At 46.9% G+C, this 23520-nt stretch overlaps 1 protein-coding gene across 1 annotated transcript in view; it reads left to right on the forward strand.

Annotated features, from left to right (window-relative positions):
* Positions 1 to 23520, forward strand: part of SRRM4 (serine/arginine repetitive matrix 4) — a gene marked incomplete at both ends in the record, with an annotated part of 143006 nt that overhangs the window by 98367 nt on the left and 21119 nt on the right. The window contains 7 exons of the mRNA XM_084253606.1: positions 3474 to 3620; positions 7999 to 8085; positions 10272 to 10343; positions 12730 to 12756; positions 14421 to 14471; positions 17319 to 17417; positions 20136 to 20289. Of these exons, the coding sequence (XP_084109732.1) occupies positions 3474 to 3620; positions 7999 to 8085; positions 10272 to 10343; positions 12730 to 12756; positions 14421 to 14471; positions 17319 to 17417; positions 20136 to 20289 (637 nt within the window). The remainder of the gene's footprint in view (positions 1 to 3473; positions 3621 to 7998; positions 8086 to 10271; positions 10344 to 12729; positions 12757 to 14420; positions 14472 to 17318; positions 17418 to 20135; positions 20290 to 23520) is intronic.

Here is a 23520-nt window from a genome sequence, read left to right on the forward strand (position 1 = left end):
TACACCCAAGCCTTGTCCCCCAGTGCCTGGCAGTTACAACCACTGCAGATGACCCTTGCCTCTACTTGCTCCCTGCATACAACTTTGAGACCTTCCACCCAATGTCACTGGGTTACAACTCTCTGAGACCTTCCACCCAATGTCACTGGGTTTTTATTTATTCCCAAATTCTTCACCTTAACCCGCAGTTTTGCCTACTGTGAGTTTGCCTCCAGGACAGATTTGAGACTTTGTTTTTTATAATGTTGCAGAGATTCTAAGAGTCCGTCTTTGTGTGTCTAACTCAAGACTCTGCTGGGCTAGATGCATTCTTAGATGAGTTCACTGATCATTTTCCTAAGAGAAATATAGGGTAGAATAGAAAAGGCATTGATTGAGCATCTGAGTAGACTAAGACTTTGGCTGGGTGATCTCTGCCAACTGTCACACAAGGGATAAGTCTGGACCATCTTAAAAATCCTCTCTAATTTTTAAAAACAAATGGATGTCCTCTTTAGCCAATGCATGTATGTTCTTGTGTATTCACTGAAAAAACGTTGCTGAACATTTGTCAAACAGTGGTCTCTGAGACAGTAAGACTTGACCCTACTCCCAGGGATCACATGGGCAATGAAATGCCAACAACATATGATTAAAAGCTGCAGTAAAGGGACTGTCATATACTAGGAAAGAGATTAAGTCTGCCCATAAGCCAACTGCCTACAACACCTCATCAGCACTATTCCATCCTTCTAGTTGCTCAGATTCAAAGCTTTCACATCTTCCTTGATCTACTCCATTTCTCTTATTCTCTTACTTTCCACATTTAACCAGGTACAAATGATACTAGTTCTGCTTTCAAAGTATATCAGACTATGACCGCAACTCATCATCTCCCCTGCTGTCACCCTGACCTGAGTTTGGAATATAGCAGTAGTCTCTTCTCTGCCCTTCCTTCCACCTTCCTTGGCCCAGGAGACCGATCCTTCTCAAATGTAAGGCAGACCATAGGAATCCTCTGTTCCAAGAGCTTCCTGCCTCAATCAGAAAACCCACAGGTTTTCCCAGTAACCTACAAAGACTTCATCTCTATCTCCCCTCTCATACACTTCCTTGCTCTTATATACACATTCCTTTTTGCCTGGAGATGCTTCCCTCTTCTCACAGATACCCGTGTAGAAATTATATATTACTGGGCAACACATTGCCCCAAATCTTTGTGGCCTAAAACAGTAAGTGGGTAGAATATCACATAGTTTCTGTGAGTCAGGAATTTGGTTGGATGACTGGTTCACCAGCTCTCAGAAGATTGTAATCAGATGTCAGCTAGGGCTGCAGTCTCATCTGAAGTCTTGACTGTGGCTGGGAGACCAGCTTTCGAGGTTATTCACTCATGTGGATGGTTGGTGATGCCTTTTGGCAGGAGGTCTTAGTTCTTTTTTCATAGCCTCTCCATAGGGATGTTTGAGTGTCTCATAGCATAATGCCCAGCTTCCCTTGAAGTGATTAGTCCAAGAGAGTGAGGTAGTGTGGCCTTTGTGACTTCGTCATGGAACTCACACATTATAACTCATGCTACATTCTAATCATTAAAATGAGTCACTAAAGCCCACCCAATATTCAAGGGGAGGAAAATTAAGCTCTATCTTTTGATGGCAAGACTATCAAAGAATATCTGAATACATTTTAAAATTACCACAGACTACAAACTTAGCTGTAATCCTTCAAGTCTTCACTCCCGTTATTTCTCCATTCAGGCCTTCTCTAATTAGTAAACACAGAATAATAACAAAAGTCACTCCCTCCTACTCCTTAGGCCTGTTACACTGATTTGTTCTCTCTATAACTTATTACCTTCCAATAAACTACATACTTGGTTATGTGTTTATTGCCTGCTTTCCCAGCTAAAATGCAAACTCTGTGATCACAGGAGACATCCGCATCTTGTTCACTTCATCCCCATACCTGTAACTGGCCTGTACAAATTGCAGGCACTCAGGAAATGGGAGTCAGTGAATGCAGGTTTGCCTAGGCTCGGACAAGTAAGGAAAGAGGCAAGTCTTGCTGGGGACTGGGTAGATACTGCAAGCCTTGATTTGTCTTAGTCAGGACAGCAGTCCACATAGACTGGCCAGAGCAAAGAGCTAGAAATGGAACCTTCCTGGGAGGAGAAGAGGGGCGGGGAAGTGCAGGGAAACTGAAGCTGAGCAGTATAGGTGGTGGAGCTCTGGAAACATGGAATTGACAGTGAGGAGGGCAGGAAAGCTCCGATTAAAGTCTCCATTGCTCCAGGGCTTGCAGTAACTCCCAGCTCTGCTTCTAAAGATGTACCAGTAAGTGGCTGACAGAGATGGATGTATTTTGCTGTACTTACTTCAATATTGACTGTATTTGGCCTGCTCTCCCGGTATCCCTAAAGAGCTGGGGGCTTATCAGCTGCATTCATCCTGAGTCATAAAACCAATCTTGATGCAGTGGTGGCAGGAGCTGGGTGTATAAGAAATGCTAAAGTCTTTGCTCAATGCTTGACCTGGGATCTGTAGGTAGGATGATCAGGGAGTGACACTTTATGGGTGGTACCAAATTCACCTGCAGTTTCTCAAACTTCTGACTCATCCCAGTTAGGAGCCAGGAGATTTGAGTAACAGTTTTTTTCAAGACTGAGTAGCCAGACACCAACATCCTGAGATCTTGGAATGAAAGAAGCAAGGAGGCACTCAAATAATTTCCCAAAGTTGTTTGGGGCTAATGTCAGAGGCGGAGGAGACAATTTCAGACCTTTGTGGGAAAAGGATTGGAAGCTTGGTTCACAAAAACATAAAGGGAGAGGGAACTCACAACTTGTAGATCTTTCTCTTTGCATATATTATCTCATTTTCTCTTCCAACAACTCAACAATGTATAGCTAGATATTATCCCCTATTTTATAATTGAGGAAACTGAAACAGAGAGTTTGAGTGACTGTCCCAGGCCCTAGAGCTTCTAGTGAAGATGGTGATAGAATGCAGGTATAGTGTTCCATATACAGATAAAGTAGAGAACTGGGTTGAATAAATCCTATGTGCTTTTGCCTGCAATGATGTTTTGAAAAGGCAGTGAAATGCTGATTTCCAGTCTTAATGATTTAGTTAGGATAGACTAAACTATGCTGCAGTGATAAATAAACCCCCAAATCTCACTAGCCTATGTTAACTAAGGCTTATTTTTATCAAGCAATATCTGATGTGGTTCAGGCATCTCTCCTCTTCCACCAAGTCAATCTCCTCCATCAGGTAGCTTCACTTTCTGAAAATGTGGCTCCCAAAGTCCCTGAGACAAAAGAAGAGAAAACTGGAGAAATTCTACCAATCTTGTCCTGAACTAGAAATGATATATGTCACTTTCACTCAGGTTTCATTGGAAAGTTGGGAAATATTAAGATATCTATGAATGTCTGATGAACTTTGAGTCTTTATCAGATTCTAACACTTTGCCTCATAATTTCCTCCCTCTAGGACAGAGCCCCAGAGCAGCTCCATGGTCCCAGCTCAGGATGGACCCTCGGAAAAGCTGAGCCAGCATCTGGCCACAGAGGCTGTGGGCACCAACAGCTGGGAGAGAGACAAGGCCTGCCGGGAGCTCAGTCCTGCCAGAGCACACAGGTGAGATGCTGCCCCATCCCCTCTCTTCAATCCAGTGGAAATGCTCAAATGGAAGATGTAGATGTGAAGTTTGTCTCTCCGATCATACTTACCCTCCCTTTTGCAAGTTCCTATTTCAGACCCTTAAATCAAATCAAAAGTCAGCAAATGTCTTCTGTAGCGGACCAGACAGCAAATATTTTAGGTCTGTGAGCCAGATAGTCTCTGCCTTGACTACCCAACCCTGCCATTGCAGCACAAAATCAGTGATGAACAGTTTGTAAGCAAGGAACATTAGCTGGGTTTCGGTAAAATTCATCTATAAAACCAGGGGACAGACTAGAGTTGGCACCTGGCCACTGTTTATTGACTCTGCTTAAGTGATAGTTAGTTTATCTCCATTTGAATGACTCAATGAGCCACTGGTTCCCAAATTTGACATCAACCCTAACCTATCTCCTAAGTTCCAGGTCTTTGTTTTCTTTCCTTAATTCACTCAACCTGGACTTAATTGAGCAGCTATTATGTGTCCAGGTGCTGTATTGGCATCTAAGGCTATGTATTCTACCCAGGCCTGGAAAGGTAAAGTGACCTACTGAAAATATGGCAACCAGGAAGTGGTTGAGTAAAGTCTTAGACTCTGTTTTCTCTGATCTTAAATCCTAGACCTAAACCTAGCACATTAGACCATTGATGCTAGTGAAAAGATCAACCTATTCCCCTGATTTCTATTTTTAAATGCTGTTCCACACACATATAGAGCCTGGCCCATTTTTGGCCTCTGGACAATTGATTCTATTTACAGCATTGTCTAATTAATCCAGCACTAGCAGCTCGTTGGAAGCCATATTCCTGGTTCTCAAATTAATCTATCACTTCTGCTGCCTTGCGTCTCTATCTACCCTCCCATAACAGGTAGAAAATGAATCTAGTGCCCTTGTCAGCAAAACTCTCCAGAAACAACCCCTGCCTCCTTTCATTGAATCAAAGCTATTTTACAGATAGAGAAATGGAGGTCAATTGGCTGCAGAGCCAGGATTAGTTAGAAAATCCTAGATTTGATCAGATATTTTCCTTGATCCTGGTTTACTGAAGCAGAGATTCTAAGCCACACTGGGCACCCATCTGAGAATGAGATGGAAGCTCTGAGTGCTGCCTCCAGGTAAAGCTGTATGCTTGAGAACACCTCAGATTCTGCGTTCCGTGTCAGATACATAGACCCCTGAGGCTGAACAGGGCTTTCTATTAGGAATCTGATTTTTGAAGAATTGATTTGGGAAGCCAGAGTAGATTTCAGGGATGAAGACTGCCCCTCCTCCAGTCTGTCATCTAGGGGTTACTCCCTAGATGTGATTTCTTTGAGGGAGAAACTGTGAAGACCTGTCAGCAAGAAGTGAAGTTCAACCTCAGCTCTGGAGAGTGATCTGCAGCTAATGGGGAGGGGTGGGGGCGAGACAGGTGAAAAATCTTTATGTTTCCATCAGAGGCCTAGGGATGAAAGTGAGATGAAGGGGGGAGGGGTAGGAGAATTTTTTTGTTTGTTTGCATAGCATTGTCTCCAGACAGCCAAGGGGAGTTAGTATGTCCTGGAGATTTGCCTTCAAACCTGGATGCCAGCACTTACTGAGTGACCTTGGGCAAGATGGTTTTCCTACCTGGATCTTAGCTTTCACAACCATAAAATGGGAATATAAAATCTGTTAAAAAGGTCCAGTGATGATTATATCAGACCAGGAATGTAAAAACCCTGACAGTGTGTCTTTTCTTATACAGTAGGTGCTTAAAATATTCATCAGAGCCAGAAGGGAAGATTTTGGACATGAAAATATGAAAAATGATGCTATATTGTCACCTTGATTATGTAGTAACTGGACCCCTTGCTTCCTTCTTTAATCTGTGACTCACTCTGACATGATAATAACCACAAGGATGATGGTGATGGTGCTGGTGATAATGAAAAGCACAGTAATTATAAAAATAGAAGCTACATTTACTGTAAACTTTTTTTTTTTTTTAGTTGAAGAACTGAGGTGTAGGCCAGAGGTGCAGGGGGGTGAGAACATTCACCAGGGACAGATTAAAGAGCAGAACATTCACAATGACCGAAGTACACTGCTGAGGGGAGTAGCGGGCGAGACAGGAGAGGTCTGCTGCGCCCTGTGTGGGTCAGCTCCCTGGCCGGGGATCCAACTCGTGTCATGGTGATGACAGTGCTGAGACTTAACCCGTAGGCCACAGGGAGGTCCCCATTTACTGTAAACTTAATCTGTGCCAGACCAGAGCACGTTGTATGAGTGAGCATCTTTATTTCTTACATCAAACTTGTAGCACAGGTATCATGTTTTAATTCTATCCTTTGATGAGGTTGAGAGGCTGCTGAACTAGGAAATGATAGAGCAGGAATTTAAATTTAAATTTAAATCCAGGTGTGTTGTTTCTAGAGCCTGCATTTTTCATGGACACATACTCAGCATTGGCCTATTTGGCCCCTGTGTCCTGTATATGTAACCACTGCATACTTCACCAGTACAAATATAACTGCTGCTTATGTCACTAGAGGGTGTTTAACCTATTAACTCCTGCCCCTTGCAGCCCTCTCTGAGGACATACCTAGGAGCAAAGGGAGTAAATGCAGACCCACCTGGGTAAAAGCAAGTGTGATTTATGGAAGGAGGTGACTATTCCCCCTCCTGGACTTCTGTCCCAATTCAAGGACTTTCTTGATGTTAATGCATCCTTGAGCCTGGGATAGTGGTTCTCAAACCTGCCTGCCCTGAGAAGTTTGGGTTCCAGAAGTGCAAGTAATTCCTGAAACAGGAAATTATCCCCTGTTTTATAAGACTCACTTTTAAATGATTTTTCCTTTTCTTTAGCATCTCTCCCTTAAATTTTTTCCCCTCAAATTCCTGGCAACTGTTACACTGGGAAGTGTTTATCTAAAACAAGATTTAACAATGGTTAAGTTATTTCATCCATTCATCCCTCATTTGGTCACTTGACAAATATTTCTAAGACTCTTTTACTCTGTGTCAAATACTTGAAGGAAAAATTTGGAAAGTCATTTTCCATGCTTTTACAAGCAGGCTATTTGCTGCCTGGAATGTGTTCTGTGCTTTGTGCTTTATAGCATTTAAGTACAGTTAAGCAATTAGGTATTTAATCCCTCTGAAATTTATTTTGAACTTCCTAGTATTGACTATCAAAAATGTTCAAGATAGAACTGTATGGTTTTTATTAATTGGAGTCGCAGGGATCTTAGCATACATACTAATCACATTATGATTTTTTTTTCTTCTAACCTTGACAATGCAGATACTTAGAACAGAATCAAACATGGCAACTTTTTTTTTTTATAATGTCCTGTAAAGAGTTACATACTTTCTACAAGATCAGCTACACAAACCAGTTTGAGAAGGTCTCTGGTTGTGTGGGAAAGCATTCAAGGTTGGAATAACACAGAGCTTGTTTCAAAGCCCAGCTCAGAGGCTTCTGTACTGTGCAGCCATGGCTAAGCAAATTCAAACTTCTGAGCCTCCTGTCCTTCACCTGTAAAATGGGACTATAAAAATCATACCTTCAAAGTGTTTTTGTGAGTAGGAAGGTATCTTTAAAAAAAAAATGGCACCTAAGCAATGAATAAATCACAGTTGTGTTACTAATCATGATAAAAATATCCTTAACATTATATTTTCCCAGTAAGTTTCAACTGAGTTGTCCTGTTTCAATTCCCATTCCGTTTTTCATCCAAAACCATCTCCTTTTGCCATGGGATAGTGCTTAAAAAAAAGTCCCTGGAGCCTGCCCCAATTATAAAAGGAGATAACTTGACTTCATTTAACTGCAGCCTGAGCATTTGAATTTAATTGAACAGGAAATAATTATTCCTGAAGAGCGGAGGTTTTTGAGGTTCTGCAAGGCGATATAAGATATGTATCTCGTTACATTAGACCTCGGCAAATATGCTTTTAATAATCAGCTGCTACTTAACATCCCTTCCGCCTCCTATTAAATTTCCAGCAGGAACTACAGACACAGAGTATTTGGGAGGGAGGGTGCTGAACTGCCAATTAATTATTTAAAAAGTGATTTATTTACCAAGGTGAACCATTTGCAAATTCAATAATAAATCTATTAAGGAGCAGTTAACCTCTATAACTCGGTTTTAAATAATCAATTGGTGTTTGGGTAACATACAGAGTGTGTCTCATTAGATGGGCATTAACTCCTTATTTGAGGCACTTAATCTGAAGTGTGACCGAATCAGCCTTGAGGTGGTAATTAGGTATTTGCTATGATGCCCTCAACCTCTGAGGCACCGGGTCCTTCCCTGGCTACAAGTGTCCGCGTGGGAGCTTGGGGAACGCTGAGTCTGCTAATGCTGAGTGTGTGCTCCCCACAGTGCCTCCCGTGACAAAGACTTGACACCACCGCCCTCCTCCAGGGGGAAGAAGAAAAAGAAGAAATCCACCAGGAAGAAGAGAAGGAGGTGAGGCCCCCAGGGGAAAAGAAGTCTTGACTCAGGGAAAGGACTAACTAGGGTTAAAATGAGCATCAGAACCAAACAGTGACTTCCCCTGTGCCCCAATCCCCTCTCTGCCTCTTAACTAGCTGTGTGACCTTGGGCAAGTCACTTCACCTCTCTGTGCCTATTTCAAATTTTATAAAATTATGCTAATATCAACCTCTTGGGGTTTTGTGAGAATTAGATGAGAAAATGGATATGGGAGCAGCTGTCACTGTGCCTGGCAATAGTAAATGACCAATTAATTGGAAGCATAGTCATGACTATGAATATTAAATTTTTTTGAGAATTTACTCCATGTGGTGGGTTGAACTGAGCTCTGTGATCTCCACGGTCTCATTTACCCTTGACCGCAGCCAGGCAAGCATTATTATCACCATTTTATTTTTATTTTTCCCAGTTTCATTGAGGCACACTTGCTATTATATTACTTTAAGGTGTACAGCCTAGAGACTTGATATCTGTGTATACTGCAAAGTGATCACCACAATAAGTTTAGGTGACATCTCATGGTTTTCATGTGATGAGAACTTTTTAGATCTAACATGTAAAATTCTTTTTTCCCCTCATATTTAAAAAGATTTCCATATTTTCTTCTAAATTGCCACGGACTAGACTAGAAACACGTCCTCCCAGACCAGAGGGATGGGCACACCTACCAAAGGGGAGCCAACTGAGTATCACGCCAAACCTCGAAGGCAATATTTGAAAAAGCCTGCAGGGGGCAGCAGAGAGCAGTAGCTGAATGATTAAGGTTACAACTCTAGGTTTTTGGGTGACCTTGATGTGTAGATACGCCTTTAGCCTAACTTTAAGAGAGCAAGCTCAGAGAAGAATCACAAGGGAATATGAATGAAAACCTTGAATTTTAGTCCTTGTAGGGGAGTGGTGGGGTTGGGACAAGAGACTGGAGCTTCATAATTGTACAGGTAAGCAGAATAAAGAAGGAAATCATTGGCATCAGGCTTCACTCATTCATTCAATCAATCACTGTCCACTGAGCATGTGTTTGGGGACAGGCACAATGATTCCCTAAGAATCAAGTTTTTCTCAACCCTGCATTTCCCCCCTACAGACATGTTTTGTTTGACCTGCAAAGTGTTTTTATTGTCTTTTAAAATTGGTAACCAACATTTAAAAAACAGATTACATAGAAACTATGGATTGCTGGTGACTACTACTAAGAAAGCAAGTGCTCGGGAAGCCCAGGTCTGCTTTCACACTGAGGAAGTGCTTTGAGCAGCAACCATCCCCTTCAGTCAGGTGATCTCTAGTTCACCTCAGTCCCCTCCACTCCCCTATTGCCTTTTACCCAACCTGCTTCATTCACTTATGCTATCTAAGACACCCTTACTGGCACTGAGTTTGCAAATTCTGGTCTGTTTCAAGCGTGGTATTTTGTCCCTTGGAAATAAAAATCCCAGAGATGAGCAATGACATGCTCAGGTGGCTTCATGAGTTTGTGGTAGAGTCTTGAACTTTTATTTGTCATAGAGTCTTGAACAATTATTGGTCTTGAGTCACTTGAACCTCAGCTGAAGTCACAATTATAGGGTGGCTCTGCGTCTGGGTAATCTTGATGGTACCACTCATGCTGACCAGAGCCCGACCAGATCTCCTCCAGAGGCTTGACCTCACCAGGGAGACAGCAGGATAAAGAAGAGGAGAGGTCAGAAGTATATAAGAGAAGGGGCATAGGTTGAGGAGAAGAGCAGACAAAAAGTTCACTGTGTGGCCTGAGCAGAAGGGTAGCTATGAGGTAATGAGTAATTGAGAGCAAAGCCCTTGGAGAAAGAGGTCTCTCTTTCCATCTCAGCTCATCTACTTTCTGGCTGTGTGTCTTTGGGCAAATCATCTCACCTCTCTGAAACCTTCTCACTTTCTTTGTCTGAAAAAGGAAGGTAGCAGTTGTACCTACTAACAACTATTTGGAAAGATTGAATGAGATCACGTATAGAAAACACACACTAACAGCTAAGACAAATGTTAAGCTAATATCAATATTGATTTTATCCTTAACATGTGTTACTGAAAGAGCTGATACCCTGTATGGAGGCTGGAGACCGTCTGGGGACTGGAGAAGGGTCTCTTTGAAACCGCTGTGGCCTTAAAAATCTTTCTTCTGAAGTGTGTCTCCCCTCCCCCGGCAGGTCCCCATCCTATAGCCCATCGCCTGTCAAGAAGAAGAAGAAGAAAAATTCTAAGAAACATAAACGCCGCAGGTATGGTGCCCGCTCCGCCCCAACTCCCCCCACCCCCGCAGACAGGGATGCTCTGGGGGAGGTGGAGTGCCTTGGCCCCAAAAAGGTCATTTGGAAGTTCATCTCATTTAGGTAAAATACTCATCTGTTATTTGTTTCCTGCATCGTGCAAAACTCTATTTGCAGCACAGAACTCAATCCATAAGGGGGATTTGATGATAAGGAGACAGAAGAGCCTCAGGGAGCAGCCAGGCCTCAGTGAGCAGGATGCCTGCTTCCCTAGGCCATTTGGGAACACAGGGCTGCAGCCTGTTCCCGTCACTCCCTGCCACAGGGCCAGCCACAGTGACTCCATATCTTGCTCCTTATTCCAGCTTTCCAAGAAGAAACCTCTCTTGTTGGCCCAACTGTGTCCTAGAGGGTGGAATCATGTTGTAAAACATGGCCACTAGGGACAGCAGTGAAGGGACACCACAAGCCCACTCTGCACTCATACTTATACTCACACACAGGAGTATGGGGAGGGGGAAATGGAAAAATATACTCAAAGAACTCAAATCTGTGGCTCATAGACCAAGCCAACAGTTTATACTTGGGAGATTTTGCACTACAAAAATCAAGTTTTCAGTTCCTCTGTAAAATAAGATGCCCCACCCTCCCTGGATCAGTTCCCCACAAGCAACCATTAGCCAGAGCTAAGGGGACAGATGCCGAGTCTTTAGACAAGGTGTGGGTACTTGGGATCTACCCTAGACCTCACTCAGTTAACTCCCCACTTATACCTGCTTACAAGGCTGTATAAATGAGTTGCTATGGTGACTGTGCTAATCTGTATCTTCCAACTTTCCTACATCATCTGTGAATTACTTGTGCCATTAAAATACCACAATAGAACAAAGCCTAGGAGTTCTTTCAGATTTCCTCCCTGCATCTCACCACAGGTTTAAAGTTCCCCCCATGTAGCATCTCCCAGGGGTGTGCTCACATCTCAACTCTTGGAGCCAGAATGGCCTCAACTAAGTTTGGTTTCACCCATTATGTCCATGCCCTGCCCAGATATTCTAAATGATGCTATCTGACTCTGAACTTCATCAAGACTTGGGCAAACCAATGAGGAAAGTGATGTTCCTTTGGTGCTAGAAACATTTCCTGGCCTGGAGTCCTCTGCTCTGCAGCAGCCTTGGCTGTAGACTGTCACCTTGTCACTTCCCCATGCTGAACAATTCATCCCAGTTGGGGAGGCTTTTCCGTGTCTGGGCCTGGGTAGCCAAATGGTTTATCCCTCAAGGGTTTCTTCTCATGGGAAACTGTGCTAGAAGATTACAGCCAGGCTTGTTCTGGGGGTGGTGCTTTAGAGGTAGGGGAGCTCACTAAGGGGCTCACTGGGGTGGGGAGAAACTATGGCCACACACAGCTACTGGGCGCCACCCTACCCCCTGACCCACTTCCCCAAGTTCTTGAGATGCTTGGTTAATGGCAGTTGAATTTTTTTGGAGATAGGAGCTATGAGTATGGGGAAGCACTGAGATTGTTTTATCCCCACTTTTCACCTCTGTTTTTTGAACCCCTGTTATATGGGCCATGAATGAGGATCCTGGATCCCAGTCATCGAAACGTAGGCACCGTGCTCAAGTTGTTCATATTCTAGTAAGAAAGTATGTAATTATAACAGGTAGAGGTCTGTGTTGACTTGAGACCAAGCTCAGAAGCTCATCCAGGGTTTGAACGAGCAGACAGGAGGCCCCCAACCAGCCCCAGCATTCAGGAAATGCTCTAAGGAGAAAGTGACATCCGAGGGGCCCTCTGAAGAATGAGTGGGAGTCACAGAGGTGAAGCTGTGTGACTCTGGGCAACTTGCCTAGCTTTGCTGATCTTCCCTGGCTTTGTAAATCGGTTGTTAGTTGTACTCCCCGGGGCTTTGGGGAAGTTGGTTGTCCCAAGATCATGAAAATATGATAGGATGGTCGTGATCATGAAACCACATCTTGGGAGAGGAAAAATAAAAGTGAGATTGGGGGACTAAGGGGTGCAGAGAATTCTTTCTTATGTTGCCCTCATCCCTCCTCTTCCTGGGACAGGTTTGCTAAAACTCCGGGTGAGGAGAGACGTATTGGTAGACTTGCACCTGCAAACTCAGAATGCAAAGCAATGTCTCTTCTATCATCTTCATGTTCTTGGACATCTAAGAGAGGGGGAGGGAGGCTCCAGGGCCCTGCCCCCTGTGGTGTGACTGTGCGTGCACTGACACACGCCTCCTGGGAAGAGAGACTGAAACTCACCTGGATTTATTTTCTTCCCTCTCCTTCCCTCCCTCTCCCTTCCCTCTCTCCACCCCTTTCTCCTTCCCTTGCTCCCCCTCTTTCCATCCCCTCCTCCCCCTTTCTCTTGCTTTTTTCCCTTTATTCAGGTCATTCTCCAAGAAGAGAAGGCACAGGTAAGAGTCTTGTCGCCTCTGGCTGCTGGCTTCAGCTTTTCTGCTTTCCCAACCAGGCATGAGGCAGTTTCTAGAATCAGCTGTCAGTCCCCAACTCCGTGTTCTCGGGTGTACCCCTTCATCTTCCTGGGCCTCAGTTGCCTCCAGAATGAAGGCCTAGTCTGGTTCCCCTGAAAGTTCCAAGTTCGCTTTCCATCCATCAGCCAGGTGCTGCTCGGGCACCAGCCGCCGCCACTGCCCCTCCCTGGAAGGTCTCCCTACTCTTGCCAGACTCTCTTTGTTTGAGCACTGGCTGAAATCTTGGGTTGAGGCATGTAGAGAAACATGATCCCCAGTAACTCCCCCAAAACCTTCCCAGATCCTGACCTGGGACAGAGGCCAAGGGCCACTGCACTGGAAACACTGGGAGAGCACAAATAAACTCAGACACCCCCCCCCCCGCCTCCCCGTGGGGCCCATGCTGTACTCTAGACCCCGTGCTAAGCCCTTTCCTTATGTGGGCCTAGTTAATCCCCATCGCAACCCCGTGGAGTGAATATGTTTATCATTCCCATTTTACAAATGGAGAAACTGAGACTCAGACAACAGATAGGACAGGCCTGTCCACAGACACCAGGCAGAAGGTGGCAGAGCCAACATTCAGACCAAATCTATCAGATAGAGGATGGGGCCCCCTATGGTATAGCCACACCAAGAGGGGAGCAGTGGCATGTGCAAAGCCCTTTCATTCATTCAGTTAGCACCCAGGTAGCAGTCAATGTCATCCATGCATTCAGCCCCACAGCCTGAGCAATCGCTCATTTCTTGGCCAAGGAAACCAGGTCTTCGAAGGCACAGGCAACTTGCCTGATGTCACACAGCCTGGGCTGTGAGCTGGGACATGAACTTGGATCTTCCAATGAGGTCCTGGGCTCCTGGAGAGAGGTCCCACAGCTAAGGTCAAGCCAGGATTGCTGTGAGCTGGAATCAGAGATCCCCTTTCCAGGACCCAGGCCATGAACATGTTGTTGATGACCCCCAGAAGCCAGTCTGGCTTCAACTAGCAGATGGCATTCCCCCTGGTCATTGGCCATCCTACCCACACCCATCTTCTGATTGAAAAAAAGGCACAAAACAGAAACAGATACCTGATATTTATGGGCAGAACATTTCAGAATCTATCAGATGACAGCAAGCTTCAGAGTATGTCATGTCGAGAACTTGGGCTCTGGGGACTGAGGGCCCGGCACCACACCCTAGCTCCCCTGTGTGATCCTGGGCAGGTTTCTCGGACCATTGGAGGCTCAGTTTCTACATCTGTAAAACAAGTGCTTATTAAATGAGTTTGTTGACAAAAACACTTAGCAGAGTGCCCAACTGACAATAAAGCCTTGAAGGAGGGCAGCTGTCTCATGACCTGTATTGCTACTGTTATTATTAAGCCACCAAAGTTGACCAAGGCGTCCTCAGCAGCCCATTCTCAGATACCCTCTGGGTCTCTTGCTCAACCTGCTGGGTGAAAAAATCAGCCGTGCCTGCTCTGGTCTTGGAAATGATCAGTGTCCAAAATGCTCAGCATAGCAAACCTGCCTGGACCTAGTAGCCACGTGTTGAGCAACTTAGCTACTTTTTTATTCTTAAACTGGAATTTTGCACCATCCATTAATTGGCCATTTCCTGTTTAGCTCCTCTAGCCCAAAAAGCAAAAGAAGGGAAGAGAAGAGGCACAAAAAACAGTAAGTAGAGACCACCTGGCACGTGGTCTCCAGTTTGGGGGGACCAGTGGGGGGACCTGGCCTTTTAACAACCAGAGCGTTAGGGTTGACAAATCAGCAGGGAAAGGAAGAGGCAGGTGGGGAGGGGAGAGGGAGGGAGTGAGAGAACTCTGTGTGGACTTGGGTGTGCATGTGAGCACAGGTGAGGTATAGGACGCGTGTGGACTCACGTGTGTTTGCGTGTGCATGGAGTGAACTCGTGCGTGTGCTCTGTGTCTGTCTTTGTATGTGTTCGGTATCTGTTTCATGTGCATGTTGTAAATATCGGTGCAATTTCTCCATCATGCAAACGTTTGTGTGCACCATGTGTACCAATATATGCACTGTGGCCACTGTGGGCCCGGTACATATTTGTGTTCACACCAATGCATTCTGCATCCTCGTGCTTACGTGAGCAAGGGCATGAACAGAGTGCATGTCTGTCTGTGCACTGTCTGCTCGTGTGCCAGCTTCTGGGCACTCCACATGTGTGCTGCTTATGTGTCTGCGTGCATGATGGGTAGGGTGGGTGGGGGTGGTTTTTACCTGTGCACATGTGTGTGCTGGTGTGTATGTATGGTTAAGGGGCATGGTCACAAGCATGCACACGTGTGAGTGCGCATGAGTCCGATTCCAGCTTCGGGATCAGCACGGAGAGACAGTGAGGCTCCTCCCCACGCCCCCACCCCCAGCCATGGGACCCCAGCTGGTTCACGGTTTACAGCTAGTAGTAGAAATTCAAATCAGCCAGCGCTGCCTGTGGAGTTCAGTTCCCAGCCAAATTAAAAGTAAATTTGGTTACATCCCACCTACTTTATACACTGCAAATGGTAGCGCGTGTGTTTTCCAGTCAACTAATATTTTATCTCCCGCCAAGAAACTTCTAAAGTGAGGATCAAAGGCAATGGGATGAAGGGAGTCTCGGCTGCTGGGGAGGGCAGAGGAGGCAGTGGTGAGGAGGGAGGGCAGCCCCCTTAGCTGCCTCAGAGGGCCTCTCACCCAAGGTCAATGCAAAAGAGGGCATTTCAGCCACCACCGTGCACCAGAAAGAAGCAGTCAAGCTTCAGGTTAGCTGGGAGAAGAACTTCCCAGTCCAGTCATCAAACTCGTTTAGCTCATCACCAGGGGCGGTCATGGTCACGGGCAGTGAGTGCGCGCTCACACTCAGCATGAAGAGCGGATGTTCTCAGAGACCTCAGATCACCTATGCAGTGGGGCTGCAGTGTAGACAGCCACAGAGCCAAGAGCGCTGACCTCAGGGGACCCCAGAGCGCTGGGACCGTTACTGAGATAAGGACCGCCTGTCTGAGGCAGCTGCCCTCCCGGTGCCAAGCCCTGGAAGAGTCCAGATCCCTAGGCTGTGTGCGCCAAAAGGCAGGAGTCAGGAACAGGGAAGAGCAGGAGAGGCAAGGCACCCCAAAGATAGCAAGGAGTTGCTCCTACCAAGTCCATGGTCAGAGCTGCCTCCAAACTGGTGACCCCTGGGGTGATTAGTCCCCTTTATTCTTCCATGTGCCTCCGTGAGACCCTAACATGTGGCAGGACAGAGACTAGCCAGAGGCTCTCCTGGCCACGAGGAGGACAGTGGGCACAGGACAGTGGGCACAGGAGATAGACATGGGACAGGGTGCAGCACGGCAGCATCAGGCGGTGCCCAGGGTGTGGGGGGCACAGAGTGCCAGAAAAGGGGGGCCGGGGGAGAGGAGAGGCTTCTGCAGGAGCAGATGTCTTAGTTGGGTCTGAGGATGGAGGGGAAGTCGGGCAACGGCTTTAAACTCTGTCCCTCTCTTCATCAATAAAGTGGGAATAAGAGGTGTCATAGGGAAGGCTGCAGAGCTAGGCAGGTGCTGACACTGAAGGCGCTGAGGGTTCTGGGTCTGAGTTTGCCCTTGACATGAGGGCAATGGGAAGGTTTTAAGCAGGAAAGAGATACGGGGTGAGTAGCTTACTACAAGAACCCCTGAGTCCTTCGGGACAACCGAGAAACCTCCCCATAGAGTCACCTCTAACTCCCGCTTGACCCAAACTATTGCTATTTGCTGGAGGACCCCAGTGACCACTGCTGCTGCCGCTACTTCTCAGCGGTCATTATGATAGTACAGTGTGTCATTGTGAGAGGTAGTCATGGCTGTTCTCTCATTGTTACTGGTGAGTTTGTGGTTTACTAGAACCTGACTTTTCGCCCCAGGCTAAGAATCTGGACTTCATTTTCCAGGTCTTAGCTTGCACACAGGCAATCCAGGGTCTAATTCACTCTGTAAATGTGTTTTATTTGCACAACAGTGTCTTTAAAAAAAATAGTGAGCCTCCCTTTAAAATAGCGAAATTTTACATAAAGATCTCTATTTCTACAGTCCTTTGCAAGGGAGAAGATCCAGCACCCAGCCCCCATTTGGGGGGCCAAGTCACAACTTTCTTTAGTCCGTGCTCTCGGGTTGCTATTGTAGTGCCTGGTTGAGCCACGCTTGATGTGAGTGACTACTGAAACTGTCCCAACTTGAGACTCCTGCTGTAGGTGAAGGAGAGGTGACTGGTGGAGGCGACATTCCCATTGTGGGTGTAGCCTCCTCGGGCCTGCTTCCAGCGGGTGGGAAGGCCCTGAGTCACCCGGACTGTCTCCTCCAGGGGACCCCTTTCCACTCGCTGAGAAACCTCCCCCACCTCACCCCCCAATGCCCTGTGAAGGGGAGGGAGGCGGGGGAGTGGGCATGGGGGCTGCTGGGAATTGCGTGAGTTGGGAGGGACAGTGACTAGTGTGTTACAGGAAAACGTGTATCACGAGGTCAAAATCTCTCCTCCTCTGACTCGCGCCTTCTCATCCCTTCCAAGATCTCGAAGCCGGCCCCGAAAGTCTCACCGCCACCGCCACCACCGCTGCCCCTCCCGGTCCCAGAGTTCGGAGTCCCGCTCCTCAAGCTGCGGGAGCAGGTAATCCCCGACCCCCCTCCCCACCCCAGAGCCCTCGCCCAGCCACTGCCCAGGCTGCCATGCAGAGAGATGGAGGCCATTGTCACTTCCCTCCAGAGAAAGGTCTGCAGACAAAGGGACTCACTGCCTCCACTTTGGGAATAATAGGTGTCCTTACTAAGCAGCTGCTTCCTCGGTGCCTGGAGCTCCATGCTGAGGTGCTGAGCAGCCTTCCTGTGTCTACTCCAGTGTTTGCCTCTAGGCCCCATGGTGACGTGGGTACTATTGTCTTCTGCATTTGAAAGATGAGTAAGTGCAGGCACAGACAGGCTAAAGAACTTGTTAGACACTCAGCTACTAAGTGACAAGGCTGGGATGGAGACTGGAACTTCTGGGCTTGGCACTGTCACTGCGAGTCTCTGGAGGCACAGAGAAGCCAAGCAATCTGTGAAAGGTCACACAGCACAAAGCACTAAGTTGGGAGGCCCTTCTAAGTCAGGTCTCTCCTCACCTGGCCTCTGCACTCTGAGAAGTCTTGGTGGGTGGGATTCTTGGTGAGGAGAAGGAACTGGGGCTTTGTGGACATTGATGCTTGAAATTGTAGACATTATCAGGAGCATGGGAGACGTACCCCACAGTACCAGGCAGCTCTCGGATGTCAGGAGGGTTCACTGTCCTGGACTGACCTCATCCCAGTTGAATCAGAATGTTTAAGGGGAAAAGGAAGAAGAGTAGGAGAAGGAAAAGAAATATTTATCTAAATCCCACCCTGCCCGAGTTACCATTTCAGATACATTTTCTGTCTACTTCATCCCATTAACACCACTGAGCAAGACCAGAGCTTCTCCACTTTGGCTGTACTTTAGGGTCACCTTGGAAGTTTTTGAAAGTACTTAGACCCCATGGCCTGGACATTCTGATCTGATTCGGATGCACCAGGTCCAGCGCAGCAAGACTTAGAAATCTCCCCACATGGTGTGAATATGGAGACAAGTGAGAGAAGCAGTGGAGAAAGAGAAAGTGGTCCGGCTACCTAGCATTACCGCCAAGGGAATACTAGGCCTAGGTATTTCCGCTGAACATCAGCCACTTCCAAGATCTTTGATATTGAACAGGCCACTCTGTGACCCCAAGTAATCAAGACAAAGAAGACTCAGTCATGAGCCCAGACAGAACAGAAATATTGTCCAGAACCACAAAAGTAACCCAGCATGTCTGTCCTAGATATATGAGCCTCTGCTGTTCTTTACCAGCTCCAATCCTGGCCTTGGTCTAGTCTCTGCTTTCTGGGTAAGATCTGCAGATACCCCATCAGGGAATTACCTCTGCTTCCTGACAGCATCCAATCCAGAGCAAAGCCCCAGTCCCTTAAATGCTCCCCTGAGTCACCTGCCACAGACCCATAATAGGTTCATCCTAACACTCAGATCCAGAGTCGTGTGGTGTGCGTCCTCCCTCCTTCAGTAAACATGCTTGCTCAACCACAGGCATGCTCCAGCTGGTTTTGTCTAGAGGACATTAGTGTACTGAACTCAACTGCATTACTGATGTGTTCCAGCAGAGAAAACTGCATCTTGGTGGCAGAGGGAACTGAACCCGGTCACAGTGACGGGCTGAGGCTGGATGGGGCCCAGGCCCATGTGACTCAGCTGGAGCCCTGTGCCTCCAGCCCAAGCTGCATCAGCTCTTGGCAGCTAACCCTGCTGGCCGCGGGGCCAGAGGATAGTGCAGGATCTACCTACAGAGTCTCAGGGCGCTGGGTTCTACCTTCTCTGAATGTCACCTTTTGGGGAAGAGGCTAAGACCCCTGTCCCCAGCCCTCCTGCTGTCAGTCTCCTGGTGGTGTTGCCACCTGTGCTCCTCAGTGCCTGCTGGGCTGAGTGACTCTCTAGCCAGCAAGGGAGCAACCTCGGACCTCATACCTAGTAGAAAAGTTCTCTCCCATAGCAGAGAACAGGCTGCTCCAGAACAGGCACTACAGGCATCAGTTCCTACAGGGGCAGAAAATGCTGCCCTTGGCTGTGTGACCTCAGGCAAGTCCCTAAACATCTCTGAGCCTCAGCTCCCTCATCTGTACAATGGGAAAGTAATACCTGTTCTGTCTTTTACTTCAAGCTGTAGAGGGCACTGCGAAAGTCCTCTGGCATTTACAAGTGCCAGACAAATCCATCAGGTGTTATTTTCCTTACGATTGTGGCTCAGAGCTAATAGGCAGAGATTTCTTTAGTTTCCACCACAGACAGGGCAGCCAGATCGACATCTGACAAACATGCAGACAGCATCGTCTTCATTTCTGTCAGCTATTTTTTTCCCCAAAAGTTTGGGTGACTGTCAATAGGATGTCTCTGTTTCACAGATGGTAAAGTCGCATACACAAAGGCACACAGATAGACGCAGTGATGTTTATAGGCAAACACATGAAAACACAGATGAACAGACCCAGACACACAGTCACATACAGACACAGACAGACAGACAATTTTCTGCCTTCACAGCTGCATCCCCGGGCCCAAAACAGTGTCAGACCCAGGAATAAGCATTTATTAAATGTATAAATGAGAGAAAGAATGAATGAATGGGCAGGTGGACGATGGATGGATGGCTGCATGGGTGATGCATGAGTGGATGCACACATAACATACAAACACCCTCTAGCATCCTCAGATCCCGTTGGTCACTCAACACTTCTCAGTCATGGTCCCCTTCAAAACACCCTCAGGTTTATCCCCCTGCCCCCAGGCACCGCGGCCGGTCCCCCGAGGAAAGGCGGAAGTCCCGCCGAAGGCACTCCGGCCGCTGCTCCAAGACCCTCTGCAAGGCCAGCCCCGAGGCCCGGTCCAGCCACCTGCCCAGCCAGCCCCTCCAGCTCAGCTTCCTGTCGTCCAGGAGCGTAGTAAGTATTCTGCGCAGCCTCTTCTGCCAGCTTGGCCACGGCTCTTGGGGGAGGTGGCGGCACAAGTTCAGGGCAGCAAATTCAGTTTCGGGTAACTAGCCCACTGGTTTCAGACCTCGTATTGATTGAGCAAGTTGTCGTTCGCCAACCTATGGCAGCGCTAGGGTTGGGGGTTTGGGCTTGGAAGAGGGAGAAAAGCTAAAATACGCAGACTTTTATAGGGGAATGTTGAAAAATACATATTGGTTTCCACAGTGACATCTGCAGGAATGCATGTGTGAGACTCAATAGGCGAGTGGTTCTTTTTGGGGGGCTGGAGGGGCTGTCTTTGACGTAACAGGCACCCAGCTTTTCAGTGAAGTCTGCATCTCTGCTGTCAGTTAGCCTGCAGTATTGACGATTGACTGGCAGCTGTGATTTGATTTCACCTGTATAAACACAGCCTTGCATTTGGATGAGAATTTTCCTTCAAGGAGCCGTAGTGTCCTCACATGTGTCCATGCCAGGTCTCAGGGAATTGAGAGAGCAGCTGCTCTCACTCATCCCACACAGATGGGACAGAAAAACCAATGCTCAGAGAGGTTAAGGGCTGGGATAAAGCCACAAAGCAAAGCAAGAAGCGAATCCAATTTACAAACCAGCTTTGAATGGAATCCAGTCCTGCTCCCTCGGGTCAGGAAGAAGGAGCTGGGTAGTTTGACACTAGGAAGTTTCCGATAGTTGGATCTAAATCCCAGTCCTAGCATTGCATGTCCTAGGTGAGTGGCTTTGGGCAAATGACTTCACCTCTTTGAACCTGTTTTCTTATTGGTGAACTTTAAATAATATCACTTTCATACAAGGTTGCTGGGGGTAGCCAAAATGATGAAGCATGGGAAGGCCTTTTGTAGACTCTAATGGGACAGTTAGACAAATATGAGAGTCTGCATTGCCAAAGTCTGCAGTCACAGCTGACAACGGGGGAGGGACCTGTCTCCACCAGCTACAGGTGAATCTGAAAATTTCAGAGAGCTGCTCCTATAGACAGGATGGCATGGAAGTAAGGAAAAGTCCAGGAGGGCTTACAGAAAGGTCAAGGAAGAGAATGAGATGTTAAACAATGGCTGGGCATGGTTGACACAATAGTTGTTTGCAGTGAATTCTGGAAACTGTTCTTTACCTGTCAAGCACCCTGTATCACCAAGGTCTAATATTGTCCATGTCCTCTACCCGCCTGAAACTATCCACAACTCTCCCCAGCCCCTCCTTTGTAGAGATGCCTGTGGTTGCAGAGGATTTGCAGATGGAATGCCCATCTGCAGTCTTTCTCCTCCCAGAATGCCCTCGGAAAGGTCTCGGAATAGCAGAGTCTGGAGGCCTGGGTTCGAATCTTGACTTGGCAGGCCTAACCTTTTACTCCTCCCAGCCTCAGCTTCTTCAACTAGCAAGTGTGCATAACTATCCCAGGGCTGGTCTCCCTAGCAAGGGTAGAAACAAATTTAAAACATGACTCAATAAGAGATGAAAGAACGTGTGTAAGTTAGGAAACCCCCTAATCGCCCTGGTCATGGGTGTTGGTGACCATGGCCAAACAGGGCCTCACTAAAAAGTGGCATTGGGAGCAATGGGCCTTTGCTTTCTCACCTGCCTAGGATGGATAACAGGTCCCGTCTGTCTAGATGTTGCGAAAAAGTTGAGTGTTGTCCAAACCAAAGAAGGATGGTCCTTCCACAGCAGCTCATGAGATCCCAGATTGGTTGTTGATTCTGGAAATTCCGATGTCCTCCCAAGGTCCAACCCCAAGCAGAAGAGTGGGAAGCTCACCTGTCCCTAGGAAGGAGAGGCATTAAGAGCTCACCTAGTTCAACATCCTGACTGCAAGAGGAGAAACTGAGGCTCTTAGCAGAGAAATGACTTTCATGGGCTCTGGCAAGTCATAGGATTACAATAATGCAGCCATGTGCCGGTTCTGAGCTCCAGATAGTTAGCTAAGCCTTTTTCTTATCTGTTAAAAAAACAGTTTCCTCATCTCTTCTCCAAAAGCCTTGTTTAACAGAAGCAAAGTAACGTAAACTGGTGAGCCCAGGCTTGACACGGGGCAAAGTTCAGCAGGATGGCAGGTGTTATAAGGATGGCGTTCTAGATGCTGACTCTGCCTTACGAGCTGTGGAACCCCAAGCAAGTGACATACATGCACTGTGCCTGGGTTTCCTCCAAATTTGCAAAACGAGGATCATATTAAGACTTACCTCCTAAGAGAGATGTCATAAGGATTCAATAACTTGGTGGAAGTAAAACTTGTAGACTGTAACAGGCAAGTGGTAACTGTTATGTAATGTTGGCTGCTAACGATAGTACCAGCAATAGTGTTAGCAGAAATAGTGGTAATATGAGTGACAGTGGTGGCTATTGTAGTGTAGTTCCCGGTTCAGGCTAATTGGGATGAGTCGGTATGAGAGCAGGGAACACTTCTTCCCTTGCTTCTGGTTTCCTTCCATCCTTTGTTAAAGAGAAAGAACAGCAAAGTCATTTTCAGTGACTCACCCTTCAGTCATTCATTCAAGTCTACCAGTGTCTATCAAACATCTATAAAGGATCAGGTTCTGATGTGGCTTTTAGAATCCAGTGAGTAAGACAGAAACAGTCTGTGCCTTCTGATGAGACACAGACAAGATAAAACCATCGAGCACAATACTCAACAACTAATGTGGAAATGTTGAGGTGGAGTGGAAGGTAAGCAGGCAGGGAAGGAGACCAGGGTTGGGTTAGGGCTAAGATGACAACTAGCTGGGAAACTAAAGGTGAGCAGCAGTTAGCTTCCAGGGAAATAAAGATTGGAGTCTGGGATGGTGATAGATTCCAGGGCAAAGCTGGGGCTCTGGAGATGAACAGGAGTGAAGGGTCTTCTATGCCATGGTCCCTGCCACACTTCATTGCTGGTATTTCATATGCACAAGCTCTTTAAAAATCAAGAGCATTAGATCAAGGGGGATATTTGCATATATGAATATGCTAAATTTGGGTTCGTGTCTTATTGAAATCTTGCTTGGTGAGATAAAGATAACCTGAAGCCCTCTTGCCTGGTCAGGACCTAAATCCAAATGGCAAATCCCGAGGAGACAGTTTAGGGACCCTTCACAGCTCACTCATGTTCCTTTTCTCCACTTAACCATCTCTGTTCAAGGTACTGGGGAGACAGACAGTTGAGCAAAACACTCTTCTTGAACTCCAGCACTCATGGTCTAGCAGTCA

Source organism: Talpa europaea, assembly GCF_964194135.1.
Source record: "Talpa europaea genome assembly, chromosome: 14".
Classification (NCBI taxonomy): domain Eukaryota; kingdom Metazoa; phylum Chordata; class Mammalia; order Eulipotyphla; family Talpidae; genus Talpa; species Talpa europaea.